Raw genomic sequence first — 25,460 nt, forward strand, 5'->3', positions numbered from 1 at the left:
TTTATATACATCTATTCATATACATCTATTTTTATATATATATATATATATATATATATATATATATATATATATATATATATGTAAACCTATCAGCTACTCACGCTGAGTTGGGTTTGTTTTGTAGTGACTGATTTTTTTATGTAGTAGATTTGCACTTATTACCATTCGCTCTCGCTCTCTCTGGTAATATTATAGCCCCTGAACCCACGGAGGATAAGATGGGTGTGCACACAAGCCGGGGTGAAACGTGTGACGGTTCTTGGCTTGTTAAAAATATTCAAGGCCCTGAGGCTCAGGCCAGGCGACGCCTCTGCTCACAGGCTTCATGCTCTCTCATTTAGAAGGAAGTCCTCGTTTCATGCTGTATCACTAGTGTTAGTTTAGCCTTTTGTGATGAGGACGGTTTAATTACAGCAGGTGCACTTCAAAAACAGTACACTACTTCAAAACCTGCACAGTTCAGTGGAGAAATAGTGTTTTGTTTAGGATACGATAGAACACTTTATTGTCCATTTCATTTACATAAAATGGACATTTCTCTTTAGCACTGGCGTATAGAAACATCCACAGACAGATAACTGTTCATAGAGGGTTTATAGAGGGTTTATAAGCTTTAGATTGTGTTTGGGTGTAGTGTTAAAGAAGGGAAGACTGATCAAGTCTTTTTATGGTTTCAGGTGTTTGAGGAGGAGCACCACATTCTGTATCTGGACCATGGTGGGGTCATCGTGGCCATCAAAGACACGTCCATCCCCTTAAAGATCCTGAAGTAAGTCTTTACATCTCACTGGAGCATTACTTAACGTAAGCAGACTCCAGATCGAGAGAGAGAGAGAGAGAGAGATAATGAAAGAGAGAAAGAAAGAGATAGAGGGGGAGAAGGAGAGAACAGAAAGAGTCAGAGAGAGAAATAAAGAAAGAGAGAGAGTGATAGGGAAAGAGAGAGAGACATAAAGAAAGAGGGGGAGAGAGATAAAGAGAGAGAGAGAGAGAAAAGGAGAGAAAGAAAGAGAGAAAAAGAGAAATAAAGAATGAGAGAGATACATAAAGAAAGAGGGGTAGAGAGATAGAGAGAGAGAGAAAGAAAGGGAGCGAAAGAAAGAGAGAAAAAGAGAAATAAAGAATGAGAGAGATACATAAAGAAAGAGAAATAAAGAATGAGAGAGAGACATAAAGAAAGGGGGAGGGAGATAAAAAGAGAGAGAGTGAGAGAGAGAAAGAAAAGGAGAGAAAGAAAGAGAGAGAAAAAGAAATAAAGAATGAGAGAGAGAGACATAAAGAAAGAGGGGTAGAGAGATAAAGCATGAGAGAGAGATAAAGAGAGTGAGAGATAAAGAGAAAAGGAGAGAAAGAAAGAGAAAAAGAGAAATAAAGAATGAGAGAGACAAAGAAAGAGGGGGAGAGAGATAAAGAGAGAGATAAAGAGAAAAGGAGAGAAGGAAAGAGAGAAATAAAGAATGAGAGATATAAAGAAAGGGGGAGAGAGATAAAGAAAGAATGAGAGAGAAATAAAAAAGAGGGGGAGAGAGATAAAGAGAGAGACATAAAGCAAGGGATAGAATGGTAAGGACACAGAAAGACAGCGAGAGAGAGAGAAAGAGAGAGAGTGGTAGGGACAGAGAGAGAGAGAGAGAGAAAGAGATAGGGAGAGAGAGAGTCTTTTTGATGCGACTCCTTTACTTGTTCTGCTGCTGTCAGTGATTGTGATTGTCAGGGCTGTAGGGAGCAGGCGGTCAGGAGCGTCCCTCCCCTTACAGTGTTATAGTGGTCTCCCTGTGTCCCCCCATAAAACAGAGTCAGTACTCAAGTGCACGTAAACGTGTTGATCAGATTACTGACAAAATCAGATTGCAGGTATTCAGATTAGGTGCAATGTAAACACACTCACTGTTGTTTTTAGCAGTTGCAGTCCTGAAATCGGGGGTCCTGCAGCCCCCTCAGCGTCCCAGTGTCTCCCCCTCAGTGCTGCTGTTTAGTCTGATTACAAGGCTAATTCTACTTCTCTATTCTTCTGGGTGAAGTACCCCAAAGGCCACATTGGCACCCTCGGCCTTGAGAGACTCTCCAGATCCGCCCCCCCCACCACTTGACTCCAGAGCACCCCCCCTCTCATCTTAGCCCACCCTCCCTCCCCCGCCCTCGCTCACTCATGCTGACGCCTCTGCTTAAAGGCTCTTTGGCCTGAGAGCGACGCTTCACGCATTCATTCATTCATTCAGCTCCCGAAAAAATGTCACAGCCCCTCTCGAGTAATCCCCCCAGTCTCCGAGGGGCTTTACAGAACATTTACACACAGACACCGTCGCCGCGAGGCTCCTCCGAGAGACGCTGAAGACTCCAGCATATGCAAAACACCTAACGTCTGGAACACAGCGGCTCCTCATCTGTTCACATAGCTGAAACATTTCGAGAGAGAGAGAGAGAGAGAGAGAGAGGGAGGGAGAGAGAGGGAGGGAGAGAGAGGGAGGGAGAGGGAGGGAGAGGGAGGGGGAGAGGGAGAGAGAGAGAGAGAGAGAGGGAGAGAGAGAGATGAAAAGATAAGTAATAAATAGAGAGAGAGAGAGAGAGAGAGATGAAAAGATAAGTAATAACTAGAGAGAGAGCAAGACAAGGACAGAGTGAGAGAGAGACGGAGAGAGAGTGGTTGAAAAATTGTCAGTGAGAGAGAGAGATAAAAAGATGAGAGTGAGAAAGAGAGAGAGAGAAATGAAGACAGGATGAGATGGATGGAGAGATAGTGAGAGAAAGAGAGAGTGAGTGAGTGCCAAAGAGAGAGATAAAAAGAAAAAGAGTGAGAGAGAGAAATGAAGAGAGAGGATGAGATGGAGAGATTGATAGTGAGAGAATGAGAGAGAGATAAAAAGATAGAAAAAGTGTGTGAGAGAGAGAGAGAGAGAGACGAAGAGAGGATGAGAAGGATGGAGAGACAGATAGTGAGGGAGATAGAGAGAGATAAAGATAAATAATAAATAGAGAGAAGAAAGACAGAAAAATGGGGTTAAAAAGAGCAAGAAGAGAAATTGTCAGCAAGAGAGTGAGAGAGATAAAAAGATGGAGAGAGCAAGCAGGACAGGGAGAGAGAGAAAAGGATAGGAAAAGAGATGATGAGATGAAGAGAGTGAGAGACAAAGAGAGAGAGATAAAAAGAGAGAGAAATGAAGAGAGAGAGGATGAGATGGATGGAAAGATAGTGAGAGAAAGAGAGAGTGAGTGAGATCCAAAGAGAGAGAGATAAAAAGAAAGAGTGAGAGAGAGAGAAATGAAGAGAGAGAGGATGAGGTGGTTGGAGAGAAAGAGAGAGTGAGTGAGATCCAAAGAGAAAGAGATAAAAAGAAAGAGTGAGAGAGAGAGAGGAGAAGATGGATGGAGAGATAGTGAGAGAAAGAGAGAGAGATAAAAAGAAAAAGTGAGAGAGAGAAATGAAGAGAGAGGATGAGACGGAGAGAGTGATAGTGAGAGAAAGAGAGAGATGAAAAGAGAGGATGAGATGGTTGGAGATACAGATTGTGAAAGAGAGCAAGATAGAGAGATAAAGATAATAAGTAGTGAGAGAGAGAGAGAAATGGGGGAAAAAGCAAGAAGAGCAATTGTCAGCGAGAGAGAGAGATAAAAAGATAGAGAGAGCAAGCAGGACAGGGAGAGGAAGAGAGAGGGAGAGAAAGGAGAGAGAGAGAGAGTCAGAGAGGGCAGAGAAAGGAGAGAGAGGGGGGAGGGAGATAAAGAGAGAGAGAGGGAGAGAAAGGAGAGAGAGAGAGCAAGAGAGAGGGAGAGAAAGGTGAGAGAGGGAGAGAAAGGGGAGAGAGGGAGAGAAAGAGTGAGAGAGAGCAAGAGAGAGGGAGAGAAAGGGGAGAGAAAGTGAGAGAGGGAGAGAAAGGAAGAGAGCGAGAGAGAGAGAGGGAGAGAAAGATGGAGAGAAAGAGGGAGAGAAAGGAGAGAGAGGGGGAGAGAGAGAGCGAGAGAGGGGGGGAGAGGAAGGACAGAGAGAACGAGAGAGAGAAAAAGATAAAGAAAGCAAGCAGGGCAGGGAGAGAAAGGTGAGAGAGGGAGAGAAAGGAAGGGAGAGAGAGAGGGAGAGAAAGGAAGGGAGAGAGAGAGGGAGAGAAAGAGGGAGAGAAAGGAGAGAGAGGGGGAGAGAGAGAGCGAGAGGGGGGGAGAGGAAGGACAGAGAGAGCGAGAGAGAGAAAAAGATAAAGAAAGCAAGCAGGACAGGGAGAGAGAAAGAGAGAGAGAGAGGGAGAGAAAGAGAGAGAGGGAGAGCGAGGGAGAGAAAGAGAGAGTGAGAGAGAGAGGGAGGGAAAGGACAGAGAGAGAGCGAGGGAGAGAAAGAGTGAGAGAGAGAGAGTGAGAGAGAGAGAAAGGACAGAGCGAGAGAGAGAGAGAGAGGATATAAATCACTGTTTGTTTTTCTCAGCTTTGGTCAGACGCGTCTCTAAAGAGCCTCCAGCCCTCCAGACTCCCACCTTCATCACCTCTACATATTCACATCTGTGCACTTATCACTGTCTGAATGATGAAGTGTCTCAGTTCAAAGCGTTTGACCTTATAAAGAGTTAACGGGCATAACTGAAATCAGTATTGATCACCTATCTAAATTAATACGGCACTAGAAATATGAAACAGCGAGATTATGATGCTGTGATACGATACACTGTAATCATGGTGCGGATGAAGCGTCATCAAGAAGTCGTTCATTCATTCAAGGGTTCTTTAGTGAAGACAGTGGTTCTATATAGAACCTCGAACACGTTTGCATGCTTAAAGGGTTCTTTGTATGGTGAAATGGTTCTGCAGGTTGAATGGGTTCTGTATAGCACAGGGTTCTTCTGTTGTTACAAGCTTGACATTGTAACAGTAGCAAAACCCTTTTCAGACTAGAACCATATGCAACACACTCTCCATCAATCTGAAGAACATCTCACCATGCAAAGAGCCCTTTAAGCCTGCAAATGGTTCTTTAAGTGTTCATGGTTCTATAAAGCCATTGTCTTTAACACAGAACCCTTGAAGAACCATCTTTTTTAAGATTGCATGTAATTCCATTGTAATAAAGTTTTTATCCTGAATACATTTTGAATGTTATTTGTTCATTTGGGAGCTGATATAACTGCTTATTACAGTGAGACAGAATGAGTTGATGGAAAACATGAACGCTTTTTTAATTCATCGTGGTTATGATGTCAGAACAGACCCGTCTATGTATATCAGTCTTAAAAGGACAGTAGGAAAAGCTGCCTGTGTGATTCTGAGGCATTCGAGGATTTAAAGTGGTCATGTGAAAATGAATGGGCACATAAGACCACAGAGAATTAAATACAATACAAGGATAAATCAGAACGTTGGCCCTTTAAACGAATGATGTAATTAAGTGCAGAATAGTGGTGGTGATGATGATGATCTGTGTCCTCAGGTTCAGTGTGGACGAAGGACGTACGTGGAGTGTCCACAACTTCACCAGCACGTCTGTGTTTGTGGACGGCCTGCTGAGTGAGCCTGGAGACGAGACGCTCGTTATGACGTGAGTGCAGAAACGCATGACCCTCACCTTTACACCCCCCTTCAGTGAAGCCACCTGGCCCTCAGTAAAGCTGCCTGGCCCTCAGTAAAGCCACCTGTCCCTCACCTCTAACTGACCCTCAGTAAAGCCACCAGACCCTCAGTAAAACCACCTGACCCTCACCTCTAACTGACCCTCAGTAAAACCATCAGACCCTCAAGAAACCACCTGACCCTCAGTAAAGCCAACTAACCCTTACCTTTACCCTTTAGTAAAGCTACCTGACCCTCACCTCTAACTCACCCTCAGTAAAACCACCTGACCCTCACCTCTAACTGACCCTCAGTAAAGCCACCAGACCCTCAAGAAACCACCTGACCCTCAGTAAAGCCACCAGACCCTCAAGAAACCACCTGACCCTCTGTAAAGTCACCTAACCCTTACCTTACCCTTTAGTAAAGCTACCTGACCCTCACCTCTAACTGACCCTCAGTAAAACCACCTGACCCTCACCTCTAACTGACCCTCAGTAAAGCCCCCAGACCCTCAGTAAAACTACCTGACCCTCAGTAAACCCACCAGACCCTCAAGAAACCACCTGACCCTCTGTAAAGCCACCTAACCCTTACCTTTAGTAAAGCTACCTGACCCTCACCTCTAAATGACCCTCAGTAAAGCCACCTGACCCTCACCTCTAAATGACCCTCAGTAAAGCCACCTGACCCTCACCTCTAAATGACCCTCTGTAAAGCCACTTGACCCTCAGTAAAGCCACTTGACTCTTACCTCCACCTGACCCTCAATATAGTCACATGACCCTACCCTCCAGCTGACCCTCACCTCCACTTGACCCTGACCCTTATTAGGTAAAATGATCTCACTATAATGGAAGATGATTTTGCTTGTTTTAAAAATGTGCTTGAAACCAGCAAAATTATGTCCCAGTATAGTGAAATAATTTTACTTAATAAAATTAATTGAACAACTGAAAAGTGTCTAGAAATAAGCTAGATAGTCTTAAATACACAACCATCTCAAAATGGGCAATATTACACACATCGACCAGATTTAAGACCATTTCACTCGACAAGATCACATTTTTTGCAGTGTAAGCAAATATGTGACACTGACCAGGTCTTTCTACAAATGGTCAGTTTTGTCAGTTTCATGTTCAGATGACCCTCAGGTGGATTTGATCTTCTCATCAGAGTCTGTGCCAGCTCAAGTGCACGCTGTCATCAACGGGACATCAAGAGGGACAAAAACTCAGAAATTCATGTTAAAATTTCAAAGATTCACTGTTCGCTCAGACTGTTATGCTGAAAATAGAATTTGCGATGAAAAAACTTTGTATCAAAGTAGAGAGGAAGTGTTTTCACTGGTGGTCTATAGACTCTTGCCCCCCTCTGTAGTTTGCCACTTGTGATGAATTACTTATGTAGGTGTCATGCGGCCTTGTGAGCACTGCGCTTTTAGTCTGAGGCTGTTTTTAATATGCGTCTGTACCTGCATCGCTCTCACTACATCCATCTCACAGAGGCAGAACAGCAGACGCCACCGCTGATCCCCTCGTTTGAGACCTCGTGGATGGTGGACTTTGATGCGCCGTGATTAGTGTAATCCGCCAACTCTTCCCGAACATGTAGCTTCGTCTGACGTCCCCGCCCACCCACCCACGGAGCGAAAGGAACAGTAATTGTCGATAAGAATTGTGATTTTAACCGCCGGGGAGAAACCAGGGGAGTCAGGTTTGATTGGGGTCAGCGGGGACGAGGGCCAGTCAACGTCCCCATGGTGATAGAAGGGGCTTGTTCAGTGTGTGTGTGTGCGTGAATGAGGGATTGATGGCTGCTGTGATAGGATTGGGCTTTTTTTTTGGTGCTGGGAGTTCGATTTTTAGTGGTGCAGAACTCTAGCTGATAATGAAGTGTCGTGACAGAGGGAATCGCTCCAAGGACAAAAAGGAGAGCAGAGGGACAGATCTGTCCTCAGCCAGCTGGAAAACAAAGCCATACAAATCAAGATTTGTCTTATTTTGCCAAGAGGCTACTATTATTTTTGCGGTCAACAAGCAGAAACAGCAACTCCGTGTTGGAATGTTTGGCTCAGAATATGTCAGAACCCACATATTGATTACTATACAGAACTGAAAAGCTAGTAATTAGCGAGCCTTTGATACATAATTTGAATTTGTTTTATCATTAATTGCCAGCGCAGCTGACCGGAGGGAGGGGTTTTTTTTTCAGATTTTCAGACCAGCAAGCGTTCGGCCAAAGCTTAATTGAAGTAATCTTAATAACAAGAAGCTTAATTGAAGTGCGGACTGTTAAATGAGTTGTGCTTCAGAGAGCTAGCGCTCTCCCGGGTGATCAGAGGGTCTTAACACTTCACTGGACCCCCGATCATGCTTAACTTAAACACAGGGCTCCATCTAGAGGCAGCAGCCGTTATTTCCTATGAAGTTTAAAAGGCAGGGCACTGATGTAAAGGCCTACTGGAGTGAGACCGGCGCTCGTTAGCCATGATTAGCGAGCCGCCCGTTTGTCCATTTATGTTCGAAAGTGCTGTTCCTAAGATGAGTGACCGGATGTTGTGACGTCATGTGAAGTTCACGGTCCAGTGGTCTCTCTTTTCTGATGAATGGTGAGAACGAGTTGGGTTTGAAGCCTCTTCTGTTCCAAACCCAACGTTCTCCAACAAGCCCATATGTTCTCCTCTGTTAATACTGGTTGAGTTGACCCTTAAACCCAGAGAACAATGGTTCTCCATTGAATCCCACTCACTGAGCTGGTGTGTTCTGCCAGTATGTGATTCTCTGAGTGTTCTTTCCCATCTACCCTGGATCCTTGGCTTGTTGGTTCCTCTTCCAGAACATTTCGTAGCCAACTACCTACAATAAACTGCTTAAAGGATTCGTTGCATGGTGAAACGGTTCTCCAGACTAATGGAGATTGTGTTGAATATGGTTCTATATAGAACTTTTATTTAAAGGGTTCTATATAGCACAGAAAGGTTCTTCTACTTAAGTCCCAGTAACCCAACATTTTACCACAAACTAGAATTTCAGGTTATTGTGATCAGCCTTGCTGAAGGGACAGGATTAAATCCTAGTGGCTGTGCTTTCTAATGGGAATTGGTTTAATGATTTTCAATAGAGAACACTGGTTTGCTATAGAACACCTGTAGATCCCATTAGGAAACCATCAAATACTTTTAGAATCAGCCGTCAGTCACCTGTTCAACCATTAGGATCCTGTAGATTGTGATATCAAATCATTAAAAAAGCCAAAACACATTACAAAAGCATGAGGAACCAACAGAAACACTATGGTTTCTATGTCTTTTTCAGCAGGGTGATAGTTTAGAGCCTGTAGAATGTTCTCCCACATTTGCACTAGATCACGGTTCTTTTTCTGTAACTTTTCTAAGCCGTTTGGTAGTGAAGGGCTGTTGTTAACATGTAAATGATGCTGTTTGATGTTTGGTGGCTTTTTATCCCAGAGCACACTGACACAGTGCTCTCCAAAGACCACCCATTTACAGGCTTACAGGGTTCTTTGCATGGTGAATTGGTTCTCCAGACTGATGGAGAATGTGTCAGATATTTTTGAAAAGGGAAGATAGCACAAGCGTTTCTTTTATTGGCATGATGTCAAGCTTGTAACAATAAAAGAACCCTTTTTGGTGTTATGTAGAACAGGGGTTCTCAACCTTTTTCACCCCAAGGCCCACCTGTTTATCACTTTAAAGCATAGCGGCCCACAGAAAAACTAAATCAGCTTTTTTTAAATAGGTTTTTTGTCGTAATTGCTCACACTGAAAACCTGTGAATTAGCACCTGAAAAAGATCAGATCAGTCCATTTCACTTCAATCACAGAAACCAAAATTGCAGTGATGTTAAAAAACATAAGTGTTTAAAAAAAAAATAAAAAAAAGTTTGCAGAGATGTAAAAAAAGGGGAAAGAGAAAAAAGGTAGATATAGAGCTGTAGAGCTGCAGTCCATCGCGATTCCACTGAAAATACTCTTGTGGCTCCCACAGGAGTCACTGTTTGGTCTGGAGTCTCTTTAGTTTTGCGGGTTTTAGCGCCTCATTTGAAATAAACCTCACTCCACTCACGCTTTGGGATCAGCGTCGCTACAATCAACAATAATAATCTTGATCTCTGCTTCTTTGTCATTAGTTTATCTATTATTTTATGGCTCGTCTGTCGTTTTTATCAGCCGCAGCTCGAGCTGAAGGAACGACATTAGAGCAATAAATCAGACGTTAAACCAGGCAGATTATACTGACGTGGTAGGAGAAGAGGAAAGCCGGCCCTGCTGATGAATTTCCCTCGTTTCATCATAAAATGCATTCCCATAAAATGCATAAAATGCATGGGTTGGAAGCAGACCAAGACCCGTGGGTTTCAGCTGTTTGTTTCAGACCCAAATACGGGTGGAGTTCACACATGTCAAAATGGAGTGAACTAGAAAAAAAGTTTGATGGGTCCACACCGAACAAAGTAGGAACCCATGAGGAACACCATGAGGAACGCATCAGTCTCTGGCTAACAGCGCACCGGCAGCTGCATCGTCTCAAACTGATGGCGTCTGATTAGCCTGAGACTGCGTGGTTTTTGTTTATACGTCTCTACCAGCCCACTACGAACGACTGTCTTCCCCTGAGTTCAGGCCCGCGGACCACTAGAGAGTGCTTCACGGCCCACTGGTGGTCTGCGGCCCGCTGGTTGAGAACACATTCTCCATCAAGAATCATTCACCATGCGAGGTACCCTTAAAGCATGCAAATGGTTCCTTAAGTGTCCATGGGTGAGGAACAGCAGTGGAACTTCTTAACATGTCCAGGATCTGTCAGTTTAGGCTGTATTCCTCTCTTTTTCCGAACGCCTGCACGTTTGTGTAATGTGTTTGTGTGTGTGCAGGGTGTTTGGTCACATCAGCTATCGTTCGGACTGGGAGCTGGTGAAGGTGGACTTCCGTCAGTCCTTCCCCAGACAGTGCACAGAGGACGACTACGACTCCTGGAAACTCACCAACCTGCAGGTATCGCCTAATGGAGTGTAGGTTTCTATTACTTGTTGGCCACATTAGCCTCGTAGCTCCAGTGCAAAACTGAAGAAGTAAACTTCAGATGGCAAGTACGTCTTGGCTGATCGACTGCATTAAAGAGAAAACTGTGAAAAAAATATGGTAATTTGATTTTTTGGCTGAACAACAGCTTCAAAAATCTCCCTCCAACCTCTGGAGCTTCTCTTGTTATTGGACACAGTAAATTCACAGGCTGTCTGTTCCACAGCAGTTGACTGATGAAGGCGTTTGTTTCTGCTTGATGCTGTGAAGTAACGTCTTGTTCGTTCCACAGGGAGAGCACTGCATCATGGGCCAGGAGCGAACGTACAGGAAAAGGAAGGAGTCGTCTCTGTGCATTAAGGGAAAGAGCTACACATCAGCGCTGACAGCCAAACCCTGTCAGTGCACTGAGAAAGACTTCAACTGGTACAGAACCTCCTGCCTCTCCATCAGTACAGTGGGTCTCTTTGTACGCGAGGCCACCATGAGTGATCAAGCAGCGGCAGATAAAGGGCTTTTCTTGCATTGACAGACAGTGTTTACTGAGGAAAAGCCTGTCTGAGCTCGTAGACTCGTTTCATTAACATCAGATCGTGGTGTTTTCAAAACCATATCAAATTTTAAATAAGACAAAATAAACAGGGCATTTACACTCACTGGCCACTTTATTAGAAACATCTGCCTTATACTTCACTATTGGTCACTTTATTAGAAACACCTACTTTGTACTTCCACTAACTGGCCACTTTATTAGAAACACCCACCCTGTGCTTCCACTCACTGGCCACTTTATTAGAAACACCTACCTTGTGCTTCCACTAACTGGCCACTTTGTTAGAAACACCTACCTTGTGCTTCCACTAACTGGCCACTTTATTAGAAACACCTACCTTGTGCTTCTATTAATTGGCCACTTTATTAGAAACACCCATCTTGTGCTTCCACTAACTGGTCACTTTACTGGAAACACCTAACTATATTTTTCCTCACTGGCCACTTTATCATAAACACCCACCTTGTACTTCCACTAACTGGCCACTTTATTAGAAACACTCATCTTGTACTTCCACTTACTGTGGGTTTTGTTCGTGTGTTGTAGTGATTACGGCTTTGAGAGGGCTCCTAGTCTGAAGGCAGAAGGCGACCGCTGTTACCCCGATTTCTGGCACGATCCGGACGCTCCACCCGATAGCTGCCATTTGGGGCACACCTACGAGTCTAGCACAGGGTAACACACACACACACACACACACACACACATACACAGTAAGTGATGGGATTTCAGCTGTGTTAAGCAGAGCATGACGGTAGGAAGGGGGCTCTCCGGGGGTCTCTCATTCTGAAAACAGGACACACACACATGTACACCCACGGTTTTACATGAAGCTCGTCCTATGTGGAAATGTGCTGGAGGCAGACTCTGTACTGAATACTAAGCAGGATAGACTCTGAACGTATTTAAGCACATGCATGTTGGAGAATCTGACCGTTACTTTCTTTTCCATCTTCAAATGTGTTCAAACAAGCTCAGCATAAGCTCATCATCATGCTAATCATCACTGTCACGTCAAAACCTCATCATCATTTGAAAACACTGGCTTCTCTTTATGTTGTGTGAACATTTCATGGCATGTGGACCCACAGGAACGGCTCCAAAAGGACTTGGGTACCGTCACTGTCAAAATAGCACCTCACATGTCCATTTTTATCTTTATTTATTTATTTGTTTAGCTACACTGTATAAATTAAAAATGCCATCTTGCCTTCACTTTGTGTTAAAATTTCATGATGTATGGACCGATAAAAATGGTCCAAGGTGATTTAGAATATAATCTTGTTACGTTAATGGAAATAACCTGCAAAAACGGCCTGTTTTGCATTCACTGTTTTTTTGTGAGGTCATGGAAAACAATCCATTTACATAAATCTGCATGCAGCAATTTGCCCCCGTCCACTCATAATGAAGTTATTAGGAGTGTTTCAGCCCAGACTGCTTTTAGAATGAGGCACAGGCAATCAGAACAGAGCTCATTTACATATATCAGTGTTTGAGGTCCAGCAACATAAGCAGCCTGTTTAATTCTACGGGTTAAAGAGAGGAAAACAGTCATGAAGAAATGAATAATGACTGTTTTCGTTACATAAAACCACACAAACATTAAAAGCGCGCTACAATTCATTCTTTCAAACATATGAAATACTTGCCATGACAGTGACATTATGTTCGAACACAAGCTGTAAACAAAGGTGACTGTCTTGCTGAAACTCCAGTCAGTATCTGCTGCCACCTGGAGGCTAATCGTGGTACTACAACAACAGAGCGGTCTCACTCAAATGTATCATCGGCTCACTTTAAAATGGTATTTATCTTGAATGTAAGCACCACACCCAGTTAGCGAGCGCATATCGGTCCGCTGGCACGATAAGGTCGGCAGCCCACTGACTGTTTGTCACTGCTGGTCCACCCTTGGACCACCCAGATTACTGTCCTGCATGCAAGTTTTAACTATTTTTTAATCTCCTCAAACAGATTTTAAATGCACAGAGACTTTTATTTTGGAAAATAAACTTAGACAAATATTACAAACGAATGAGGGGGGAAAAAAAAATAATGACTAGGCCTGATATAGGATGATTTTATAGAAAATGTTGGATATAGAAAAGCTGGATTAAAATTATTTACTAAACTAATTTACAAAGTATAACTAAATATCAATAAATTGGACTGTGAGGGGCAAATGAGTGATGATAAGTGGAATTTGGTCTAATATTCTGCTTAAGCACCTGTGGACCGCCCAGAAAAGGCTGAGCAAAACGGCAGTGGACCACCAGCTTTGCCATCCGTGGGCCGCCAGTGGTCCACTATCCTCTCGCTTTCGGGGATATTTCTTGAAGGAATATTTCAGAGAAAAAACACACACAGTTTTCCATCTTAACCCAAATGTAGTCAGTCATCCAAGACATGTTGGGTGTCTGAAGTATGAGGCTAATCTAGCTAACAAGAAACTGCACACTTACATCATCGCACACTTCTCTCAGATCACATCAGCTTGATCAGGGATGTCTAACAGACCTGCGTCTGTGGCTTCTGACACTGTGTGACACTCTGATACACACTGAGCACGGTGAACAGTCCTTTACTGCTTAGCATTAGCCTCGTAGCTCCAGCGCAGAACTAAACAGAGGAGCTTCACACACCAAACGTGTCTTGGCTGATTGACTACGTCTGGGCTGAGAGGGGAGAAACTGTGTGAGTTAGTGTTTTTCTGCATCACTGCTCGTCCTGGGCAGCAGGGGTGCTGTTTCAGTTTCTAACCGTCTCATTAATGTCTCTGAAGAAGAATCAACACCAACACTAACACTGCGTGTTTCTCTGTGTAGCTACCGTAAGGTGGTCTCTAACGTGTGTGAAGGTGGCACCAATAAAGAACAGAGCGCCAAGCAGCACTCCTGCCCTCTGCTGCCCCCCAGAGGCCTGCAGCTGGGCATTAAAGGACAGATGCTCACCGTCGCACCTGGTGATGACATCACCTTTGTTGTCCATCAGGAACAGGTAGAGTGTGTTGCCTGTAGGCTTCTTCATTGACAAAGATATATATATATATATATATATATATATATATATATATATATATATATATAGTTAGCCTCTGTATTACAGTGAAGTGTAATTAAGTATTACAGTGATAATATTCTCAGTTTGTTTTCTAATTTTCAGTCTCTTTGATTGTTGTTATATAATGATATTATATTGATATTTTTCTTTTTATTAAAAAAAATGCCAAATTTGATTCTTATTATTACTGTTTGTGTCACAGTAGTTGCTTTGGTCATGTAAATGACGGCAACCTGCAAATGCAAAATGCTAAATATTGAATGATATATAACAACAATGGTGTGCAAAAGTTTGTGCACCCCTGGTCAAATTCCATTTTGCTGTTAAGTGTATCTAAATGAACCCAACCTCTACAGAGACACGCTTCTGCACATTTTAATACACAATTACTATTATTTACTCTTTTACAGTTATTTACAATGACTGTTAATTTGCTGAACTAAACGCATTGGGAAAAAAGTCAAACATCAAATATTGCCTGTGCAAAAGTTACGGCACATTTTAGATTTTATGTTTTTAGGTATGTTAAACTCAGCAAATAAACAGTAATATGACTCACAGTGATTATGTGTATGACTGTGTTCTTATGCAGCGCTCTGTAACACACTCCCTCTCTCTCTCTCTCTCTCTCTCTCTCTCTCCCTCTCTCTCAGGGAGACACCAGCAGCACTAGGTACCAGGTGGATCTGTGGGACGGAGTCAGGGCCATCTATGAGAACCTGACAGTGACCGATGAGCCGATTCAGCATCGTTACGAGAAACCGGGGGTGTATCGGGTCAGCGTTCAGGCCGAGAACTCTGCCGGCCAGGACCGAGCCACGCTCTACATCCAGGTCACCAGTAAGTGACTCAGTTTACATTCACTTACACCAGGAGTCTCTCTGTCCTGCTTCCCCCACTCTAACCCACCCACATCAATCAGCTGACTGGTTAATTAACAGGCGTGTTACAGTATGAAAAACATCCAAATATGCAGAGCAAACAAACTAACTCGGGATTGGTTTGTGAGCCGTTGTTGGGAGATGCAGGGCTTTCCAAAGAGTGACCTGTAAGGACGTTTGAAGTCAAAGAAAGTCACCCTAAACCACCAACTCCACATATTTCATGCTTTTTTTTAAATATTTAGTATCAAAATATTGTGTTAATGTTATAAAACAAATTTTATGTCTTTATTTTACTACTGGTTTGTCTCTTTGACCCTCAGCCCATAGCACTTGGCTCACCAAGACAAAAAGTCTGGGCATCCCTGCTTCGTAATCTTGTGCTTTCACACAAGTTCATTTGACTGGCCAGTAATTTTTCTGCAACAGATTACGGCAAACGTCCATGGTCGAGTGGTAATCTGGTGAAAAAAGTGCCCAAATTTTATGAACTGTACTCAATATATGAGATAAGATTACATCAACTTTACAGTCAATGTGGAAGTTTGGCTTCTCCTTAAATGAAAATCCAAACATGACTGCATTAAACATACAAAAACATACCAAACAGTGAGCACTGAGAGGTGCGATTCAGCAGCTGTGCGGCAATAAGGGGTGCAGAATCATTTGGGTAAGAGAGAGAAAAACACTAAACCCTGAAAACCCTACATTTAACGCTCGAGCAGCTTTCTGAGCTCCTGTTTGCACTGAATTGAGTGAAACTGTTGCCTGAAATGCTAATGACGTTCTTGGAAGCCTCAGCGTGACTCTAACTCCTCATGTTTAGCACCTCTGCAGGAAGTCCATCTGGAAGTGGTTCCCATCGCAGGCAGGAACCAGCTGGTCAACCTGACGGCCGTAGTGCTTCCTGCAGACGCTAACCTCACCGTCTTCTACTGGTGGATTGGAGATGACCTGCAGGTACCTCTGCCTTCATTCACCCTTCATAAGAGAGGATCACCCACTACCACATTCATCATCGGTCATCGCTGACCAGATATGATTTGAGTGACAGACTTTTCTCAACAGATAAGAGTATAAAGTAGCAAAGCACAAGTTTCATGAGCAACAAACTTAAATAGGACATTTGTCTGCAAATTTTACTGCACAATTTCTACATTTTCTACAGTTTAACGTATCAGGAATACATCGCTGTTGTCAGAAGAAAACATTGTATCTCCAAAATGGTAACTTTACAGGAGAAGGAAAAAACCGTCTTTGCTTTCAATGTAAGTCAATGGAACCAGACTTTTTTCTAAGTTGTTTTTGGCCATTTATTTTGGTTCCTTCATCATGAAATTTACACACAATATAAAGAGCAACAGGTATTTTCAAATTGTGCCAAAAACTAAAAAACGACAAAAATGGAGATACAAGGTTTTCTTCCAACAGCAGCTATATATATATATATATCCATTTTTGGGGTTATGTTGCCCTTTATGTTGTCTCAAAATTTCATGATGAACAAACCAAAAGAAATGGCCAAAAACAACTTAGAAAAAAGTCTGGTTCCATTGACTTACATTGAAAGTAAAGAAGGTTTTTTCCTTCTCCTGTAAAGTTGTAATTTTGGAGATTTTGTTCCAACAACAGCATATATATATATATATATATATATATATATATATATATATATATATATATATATATATGTGTGTGTGTGTGTGTATATATATGTATATATATATATGTGTATATATATATATATATATATACATATATATGTAGGATGTCCAAAAACATGCAGTCAGGCCAATTGGACGTGCTAAATTGCCCCTAGGTGTGAATGTGTATGTCTGTTTGTCTGCCCTGCGATGGACTGGCGACCTGTCCAGGGTGTATCCTGCCTTCCGCCCAATGACAGCTGGGATAGGCTCCAGCACCCCACCGTGACCCAGAAGGATAAGCGGTTTAGATGATGGATGGATATATGATATATATATATATATATATATATATATATATATATATATACATATATATATTTCAGTAAATAAACAATAATTGTGCTTTAAAATGTGCAGAAGTGTGTCTCTGTATCAGAGGTGAAAATCAACAAAACGTTGAATATATGCACCATATATGCAACTCTAAATTTTAATGTAAGTTAATCTAAAAACACATTCTGGACCATTTCTGTTGGTCAGTTCATCATGAAATCTTCACACAAGGTAAACTGTGTTCTTAGACTGTGTACAAAAAATTGTAAGTTGAATCAAACAGATTCCATTAAATCTCTTAACCTTACTTTCAGCCCAAAACCTACACCGAAACCTAACCTTGATGTGAATAATCAACCAGCTGGTTTTCTAATAAACTGAGAAGCTCTAGATAATCTATATGGGATGCTCAAAATAACGTGATGAAAAATAAACAAATAAATAAACAGATGAAGTTAGAAAGCTCTGATTGAAACACTTGCTGCTTGTTCTATTTAATATTATTTACCTTTAAAAAGTCATAGAAATTCTTCTGTGTGCGCCGGAGAGCACAGAACTTCTGCTCACAGTCCACAACCAGTCCTGGCAGCCTCAGCATTAAACAGAGTTATGAAATGACTAAAGTTTGGATGGAGGTTTGGACGCCTGAGGCTCCTCCTTCTTCAAATAAACTTCCATCTTTGCCTTCTGTGTCCTGTGACGAAACCCGCCACCACTCCTTCTCTTCCCTGTTCCTCAGTCTTACCTCTGTTCATCAGAAAAAGGGGGGGAGGTCTGGCCTTCTAGCCCAGAGCAAAAGCCCCCCCACAGTTCCAACCCAAGCTCTCTGAGTTTTCTCTCCTCCTACAGTCTCTCCTCATACTTCAACCATATAATGAAGATGAGGTCCGAAGTCGTAAAACATGCATTTGTTATGCTGTTTGTGTTGCCAAAAAATCCCAGCACCCCCTGAAAATGTTCATATGTCTGTTCATATTTAATAAACATAATTAAGCTGCCATATTTGCCACCACAACAACAACTGGTGCAGCAGCCTCTTCAAAAGAGCTAAAAAAGTGGCGAAACTAAAAGAGCCAAAACTATTCCGAAGGTCAAGTTTGGGATATTTTGTTTATTATTGATGTTAATGTGAGTCCTCAATGTTTTTGCCCCTCTCAGCCGAAGCTGACCTTAGAGAACAGCTTGCTCACACGGTTTCCTGAAGAGGGCGAGGTGTCCGTCACCGTCCAGGCCTCCAACGGTCGCTCCACAGTCCAGGACAGCAAGACTGTACGAGTTTATGGTGAGATGGAATCGTCTGTCCTTTGCACTTATAAACAGTTCTGGGGTCTTTGTCCCTAATTTAGCTGTGTCCAGTTCTGATTGCTTAATCGGTCTCCCCACCATCACACAACGCTACCAAGCTCCCGAGCTTCCTCTGAGAGCATGTGAAGCTGTACCGTATCTTTTCAAACTGCTGCTAACGCGGCGTCATTAAAACAGCCACGCAATTCACGGCTCAGCAGGACTTACCCTGTGTGTCCGGAGTGACTTTCTGAAGTTTTAGCGAAGATCCAGTCAGTAATCCAGTTCAGAAAACCACCGTTTAGATCCTGTGTTTACCTCCATTTAAATGCCCAGTTTAAATGGCTGACTGCATGTGTACGAATCTAGAACTTTTCCTCGTGTCTCAAACAGTCCTCTGATTGACTTAGACTCCGCGTTTAGTGCTGATAATCAGAAATTTACAGCTGAATACACAGAAAAATGGCTCAAACCATGTATAAAATTGAGGCTAACCACTAGCCATGCTGTCAGTGCATGCTGCTGAGCTGAGAGAGTTAGGGAGGGCTGGACAAAATGCAAAAAAAAGGCAACAAATGCAGTGACCCAGTCCACTACACTGAGTGCACTTTCCCTCTTCCCCTCAAAATCACACAAACAGGCCCTAAAACACATTTTAACAGATAAATAACAAGAAATATGACAAATATTATTATACAATTAATAATATTTAGCTCTGTCTTTCAGTTTATATTGATTCTGAGTATTAAAAATATCTGATATTAAATATGCAACTCAATTTATGATTAAAAATAAAGGCTGTCTTGCTGTGTATCAGAGTTTTAGCACTCAGCACGAATCCAAAAGGACAGAAAATCAATAAAAAAAAATGTGGCCGCCTTATGCTAATTGTTTATTTTTACTCATAATAACTAATAGACTGAATAATCATCAAATTCTTGCACTTTGAGCTCACAGACACTCCAGACTAACAATTTCTGAAAACATAACTACAATTCCACTTGATTTTTAAGTAAAAAATTACAAAATTTAATTTTTGATCAAAGATTAGCCAAAATCATAAAGATATCACATTTCTGTTAGTATTTACATGTCAAATAATAGCATGTCTGAGTAGCCCAGGGTCTCCTGAAAATAACAACATGTTGCATGTGTGACTGTCTCATGTAAATACTTTAAAATTGCAACTGTAATTGTAATTAACCCAAAATACCCACAAAATTCCAGGGTTCTAAAGGTTAAACAGCTTAACTAGCTTGGAGGAGAACGCTAACTGCTAATTCTGTTACATCAGCTAACAGACGCCCATGTTGGCTAGCATCTTGCTGAGTGATGGGGGGAGAGGGAGGACCACCTTACTCACCCAGACAGAGAGAGAGAGAGGCTGAATAGACTCTGTTGACCATGGATGGCTGTGGCATCGTCTGAGATTGACCTCAGGATCTCCTGACAATAAAGCTAACGCTTAGACAGTTGCGTCACTCGGGACCTGCGATCTTTACACACATGCCGCGTTTACATTACGACAACAAACCAGATATTGATTCTTTCAACGGGGCAGCAATGGAAAATTACAGTATTACAGTATTATTATTACAGTAATGCTGTCACCATGGCAACATTTACACAGCTTAATGCTACAGGTCGGTCCTATCCACCTTATTTTTCACCTGACCACTGTATTTTGAGATTGTGGCCATTTCGGGAATGGAACTGGCGTTCATCGCTGCTTTAGCTAAGTTAAAGAACACATGCTCACTGGATTGGTTATTATTTTATGTTCCATTAAATATCTCAGTTTGTGGCTTTTAATATACTCTGCAAACAATGGTGTCTTGTCAAGTAAAATTATCTTAAAAATAGTCAATAAATCTAATATTTCTCCTGTTGAGATTGTTGTAATCTTAATTTAAGATTATTTACCTCATTTCTGCATATTTTTTACTTCTAATTATCTCACTATATTGGCAAATAATCTTGCTTGTTTTAAAAATGTGCTTGAAAATTATCTGCCAGTACAGTGAGACAATTTTACTTAATAAAATCACATAAAACAAGAAAAAGTGTCTAGAAATAAGATAAATACCACCTCAAAATGGGAAATATTACATACACCGATCAGGCATAACATTATGACCACCTCCTTGTTTCTATGCTCATTGTCCATTTTATCAGCTCCACTTACTGTATAGGTGCACTTTGTAGTTCTACAGTTACAGACTGTAGTCCATCTGTTTCTCTGATACTTTGTTAGCCCCCTTTTACCCTGTTCTTCAGTGGTCAGGACCCCCATGGACCCTCACAGAGCAGGTACTATTTGGGTGGTGGATCATTCTCAGCACTGCAGTAACACTGACGTAGTGGTGGTGTGTTAGTGTGTGTTGCGCTGGTCTGAGCGGATCAGACACAGCAGTGCTGCTGGAGTTTTTAAACACCTCAGTGTCACTGCTGGACTGAGAATAGTCCACCAACCAAAAACACCCAGCCAACAGCGTCCTGTGGGCAGCGTCCTGTGACCACTGATGAAGGACTAGAGGATGACCAACACACACTGTGCAGCAGCAGATGAGCTATCGTCTCTGACTTTACATCTACAAGGTGGACCGACAAGGTAGGAGTGTCTGAGAATGATCTGCCTGCTCTGTGAGGGTCCATGGGGGTCCTGACCACTGAAGAACAGGGTAAAAGGGGGCTAACAAAGTATCAGAGAAACAGATGGACTACAGTCTGTAACTGTAGAACTACAAAGTGCACCTATATAGTAAGTGGAGCTGATAAAATGGACAATGAGCGTAGAAACAAGGAGGTGGTCAGAATGTTATGCCTGATTGGTGTAAGTACATGTACTTGAGTACATGTAACTAGTTACTACCCACGTACCCTACATGGTAGAAAGCTCCAGTTCCACATGCTGACCCATTTTACTGACCAACATGGAGATGAACACTCACCACCTACTCTGGTTGCAGACTATAATCAGTAAAAGGCGACAAACATGAACACACCCAAAGGATCACCAGCAAGAGGGTCAGTTCAGTAGGTGACCAGGTATAAATGGAATGTGGAAGTCTTATCTGGACGTTATCAGGACGAGACATAACTGATTAACTGTCTCACTGAGTGCCCACACTTACTTCTTGAAAGCCACATTCGTGCAGAGTTGAGTTTCAACCAAATATTTGAAACTCTGCATAGCTGTAGACGTCCAGCCAGGCAGCCAGGCTGGGTTCATGTCCAGTACCCGTTCATTCTGCAGCTCTGTTCTGAACCACATTTTAGGACCGAAAGCATACTTCCGTGTGACAGATACCACATACAGTTCAAGGTCCTGTCTAAAAACATACAAATTGTAGGATCCAGTGCTGAACCGCCCTCTCCAGAGAATTAGACAGGAATTATTTTGACTGGCTGGATTTTGCCACAGCCGTCACTGGGCCAAACCTCATAAACGTCAAAACTAGCGTCACGATTCCGGCTTCAGGCTGTTTGAAAGGCTCTGTTCCTCCCTGCACATGTTCTTAGTTAGCGTCAAGTAAAATTATGCGAGGTGACAACTTAATGAAAGAAAGAAAAGAGCAGCATGATCAGAGCAGTCAGTTTAGCAGCATGTACTTTATTGGTGGATGAATTACTGTTCGTCTGCATGAACATGATGAGCTTTCAAATTTTTCAGTCCGTTTTTCAGAAGTGATGGTTTGGTGGTTGGCTAAGAGTCAAAATCACTCCCCCCTTCCTTACCTCCATTGTAGTCCATCAGTCAGGACATGCTTGCTAACTGAAGTTTGTTTCTTTAGTTTTGCACTGATTACACGGCTAATGTCGCTAACACATAATAGAAGCCTGTATGCCTGAATCAAACCGTGCAGACGTGGTAAATGTGTTATATTTCTCTTATTATTTTTTTACTGGTAAGGTCTGTGTGGGTTTGTGCACCAGAACAGTCATAATTCTTTTTTTACATGACCGATTTCTCTAAGCTGTTCATACCTTAAAATTAAACAGGCTTGCTTTGTTACTTGTTTGTAATACTGATATGTAAATGATCCCAATTCTGCCTCATTCAAAAAGCAGTCGGGTTGAAACACTCCTTATAACTGGTGTGTGAAATGGACTTTCGGACTGGGCAGTGAACGATATGTTTTGGAACTGACAATGTTTGCATAGCACATCAAACTTAAACATCAAACAATTTATTTTGTAAAATCTAAAATTTGGATGAATGGATAGATGGATGGATGGAAGGATGGATGGATTGATAGGTAAATTGATGGATCAATGGACTGAAGGATTAATTGATAAATGGATGGATAGATAGATGACTTGATGGATCAATGGGTCGATGGAAGGATGGATCAGTGGAAAGATGGATAGATCAGTGGTTCATGTACAGATCAATGGATGGAGGAATTAATTGATGGATGGATGAATTGATGGATGGATCAATGGATAGATGGATGGCTTGATGGATAGATAGATGGCTTGATGGATCAATGGGTGGATGGAAGGATGAATGAGTGGATGGGTGGATGGATGGATATCTCAGTGGATCAGTGCCTGGATGGATGGATCAAAGGATGGATGGATCAGTGGTTGATGTACAGATCAATGGATGGAGTTAATTGACGGATGGATGAATGGGTGGATGGATGGATCGATGGATAGATGGATGGATCAGTGGATAGATGTACAGATCAGTGGTTCATGTATAGATCAATGGATGGAGGTATTAATTGATGGATGGCTGGATGGATGGACGACGGATGAATTGATGGATGGATCAATGGATAGATGGATGGCTTGATGGATAGATGGATGGCTTGATGGATAGATAGATGGCTTGATGGATCAATGAGTGGATGGATGGATGGATAGATCAGTGGTTGATGTACAGATCAATGGATCGAGTTAATTGATGGATGGATGGAATCGATGGATGGATAGATGGATTGATCAGTGGATGGATGGATCAGTGATTGATGTGTAGAACGGATGGAGGAATTAATTGATGGATGGATAGATGGATAGATTAAAACATAAATAAAACCTGCAGCACTAAGAAAACAGCATGTTTTTAAGAGTTACTTGGGGCACCAGGCCTCCCATCTGTGGAGTCACCCATTAATACACACTCACAGTGCAAAGACATCAGTTCAACAAGACGACTGAAACATCAGCTGAGACGGTCAGTGGCCTCTGAGGGCTTTAGGCTACTGGACTAGTGTGGGAAAACACTGGCGTGTCTAAAAAGCTTTACCATGTGACAGCAGTATATCATCATGGTACAGATGGGCCACTTTAAGGCTTAGACGCTACAGAGTGAACGAAACCACAGACCTCAGTTAAGTGGATTCTCAGTCTCAGTTTATTGCAGCCCTGAGCTCTTTTTGCATGTTTGTGTTTTCGCTGAATGATCATATCTGCTTCAACTCATCAGGTAGCCCTTCTTAATCTGAATTAGCTGGATTAGATCAGGAAAACCGCAGAAACGTACCGAGCAGTGGGACTGAGAGGCTTTGTTCCAAGACATGTTTATAAACAAGCATCACAGAAGCATGACTCTGCAGTTTAGTCTGTCTGTAAAAGTGAGTAAGAGTGTAAATCATGGACCTCCCAGTCTGATTTGGTTGTGATTGTTTGGAAATGATTCAGTGCATCTCAGATTGCATCTCATTTCTTTGGTACTGTACAGATTTTTTATCTTAACATATAAATGTAACTGGGTTATTTACACAAGATATAGAAAATAAAACCATGTATTAGTTTATACAGTGCTGTGCAAAAGTCAGAGACCACCCGTCCTTTATTTAAATTGGAGTGGACAGAAAAACCCGTGGATCTTTTTCAGGTTTGAAGCAAGGATGAAGGTCAGAGATGAAAGCTTTAAGTGCTGTTTATCTGATGGGGGCAGTTTTGGGGTCTACCGGGTCTTCCAGGTGGTTGTTAGGAGCCTCATTTTCTCTGCAGCTTTTAGTCATTTTTTGAGTTTTGTAAACTCTACAAACTGTTTTTTCACCTGTTATCCTTCGACGTTCTCCTTCCTAATGCCAGTGGATTTTCTTATATCTAATCTCCTCTGAAACATCTCATAAAAATGAGTAAACTTGACTGAACATTATCATTATTGGTTATAACATTCCTAAATCTTTGCAGCTGAATGGCCACCTTTAGATGTGATTTATGCTAAATGCAGAAGGGAGCATGCGGGTCTGCGGTGCTGCCTCAGCGTTCTGAGTCCAGACAGCTGCTTCAAACCGGGTTTAAATATTCATGCAATTTGTCTAGAATGCTGGAGCGTGATGGGATAGGATGAAGTCATGCTTCTCAAAGCAGGAGAGGTGATCTCATCCACAAACACTCTCACAGAGAGGTCGTGTGAAGTTTCTGAGCGAGGGCGCAGAGCGCCGCTGTGGTAAAATGTGTCAGCCGGTCATTTCGGAGCACCTGAACTCGCCCAAACATAGACGTGTTGGATTTATTATTTAGCAAGATGGAGAGTTTACTGCAGAGGGCAGAAGCATGAGGCGGCCGAGATATTTCAGAAAGACTACGGCACTTTCTGGCGATTTATTTATTTATTTATTTTTGTTGATAAGGTGGTCCTCAGGTTCAGTGGGCTTTCTCCATTGCAAAGATACGTTACTGAATAACCCAATATTTTTCATCTTCTTACTGATATTGTACCACATTTATGACCTCTTTATGACCACATTTAAGTGCGTCTCTGTAGAGGACGTGTTCACTTATTTTCACTTAGAATATTGACCATTTGACCAGGGGTGCCAAGACTTTTTCTCACGAACTTTTCAGATTTACTTCAGTGCGCTGCATATTTAGGGGTGCAGAATCAAAATACATCTTAGTGAGTCACATGTATGACATACTAAACCAGGGGTCGACAACATGCGGCTCTTTTACTGCCCTGTAGTGGCTCCACAACAGAATTAGATTCTTGTGTAAAAATAAAATATAATAAAAAATAAAATAAAATAAAATAATCCTCCTTTACAGTAAAATAAAGCTCTGCTGATCGTTCAACACAGTTTAACAATAAATGGTCTTAAACGCTGGAGTTAATGTAGAACTGCTAATTCACCCTTTAAACCTGAAGATCAGCGCAAACTGCTGGT

At 42.1% G+C, this 25,460-nt stretch overlaps 1 protein-coding gene across 1 annotated transcript in view; it reads left to right on the forward strand.

Annotated features, from left to right (window-relative positions):
- Positions 1-25,460, forward strand: part of sorcs2 (sortilin-related VPS10 domain containing receptor 2) — a 408,078-nt gene that overhangs the window by 359,608 nt on the left and 23,010 nt on the right. The window contains exons 13-21 of the mRNA XM_036596509.1: positions 681-772; positions 5,411-5,518; positions 10,426-10,546; positions 10,866-10,999; positions 11,673-11,801; positions 13,955-14,126; positions 14,843-15,029; positions 15,897-16,030; positions 18,208-18,331. Of these exons, the coding sequence (XP_036452402.1) occupies positions 681-772; positions 5,411-5,518; positions 10,426-10,546; positions 10,866-10,999; positions 11,673-11,801; positions 13,955-14,126; positions 14,843-15,029; positions 15,897-16,030; positions 18,208-18,331 (1,201 nt within the window). The remainder of the gene's footprint in view (positions 1-680; positions 773-5,410; positions 5,519-10,425; positions 10,547-10,865; positions 11,000-11,672; positions 11,802-13,954; positions 14,127-14,842; positions 15,030-15,896; positions 16,031-18,207; positions 18,332-25,460) is intronic.

This window comes from Colossoma macropomum, unplaced genomic scaffold (assembly GCF_904425465.1).
Source record: "Colossoma macropomum unplaced genomic scaffold, Colossoma_macropomum, whole genome shotgun sequence".
NCBI lineage: Eukaryota > Metazoa > Chordata > Actinopteri > Characiformes > Serrasalmidae > Colossoma > Colossoma macropomum.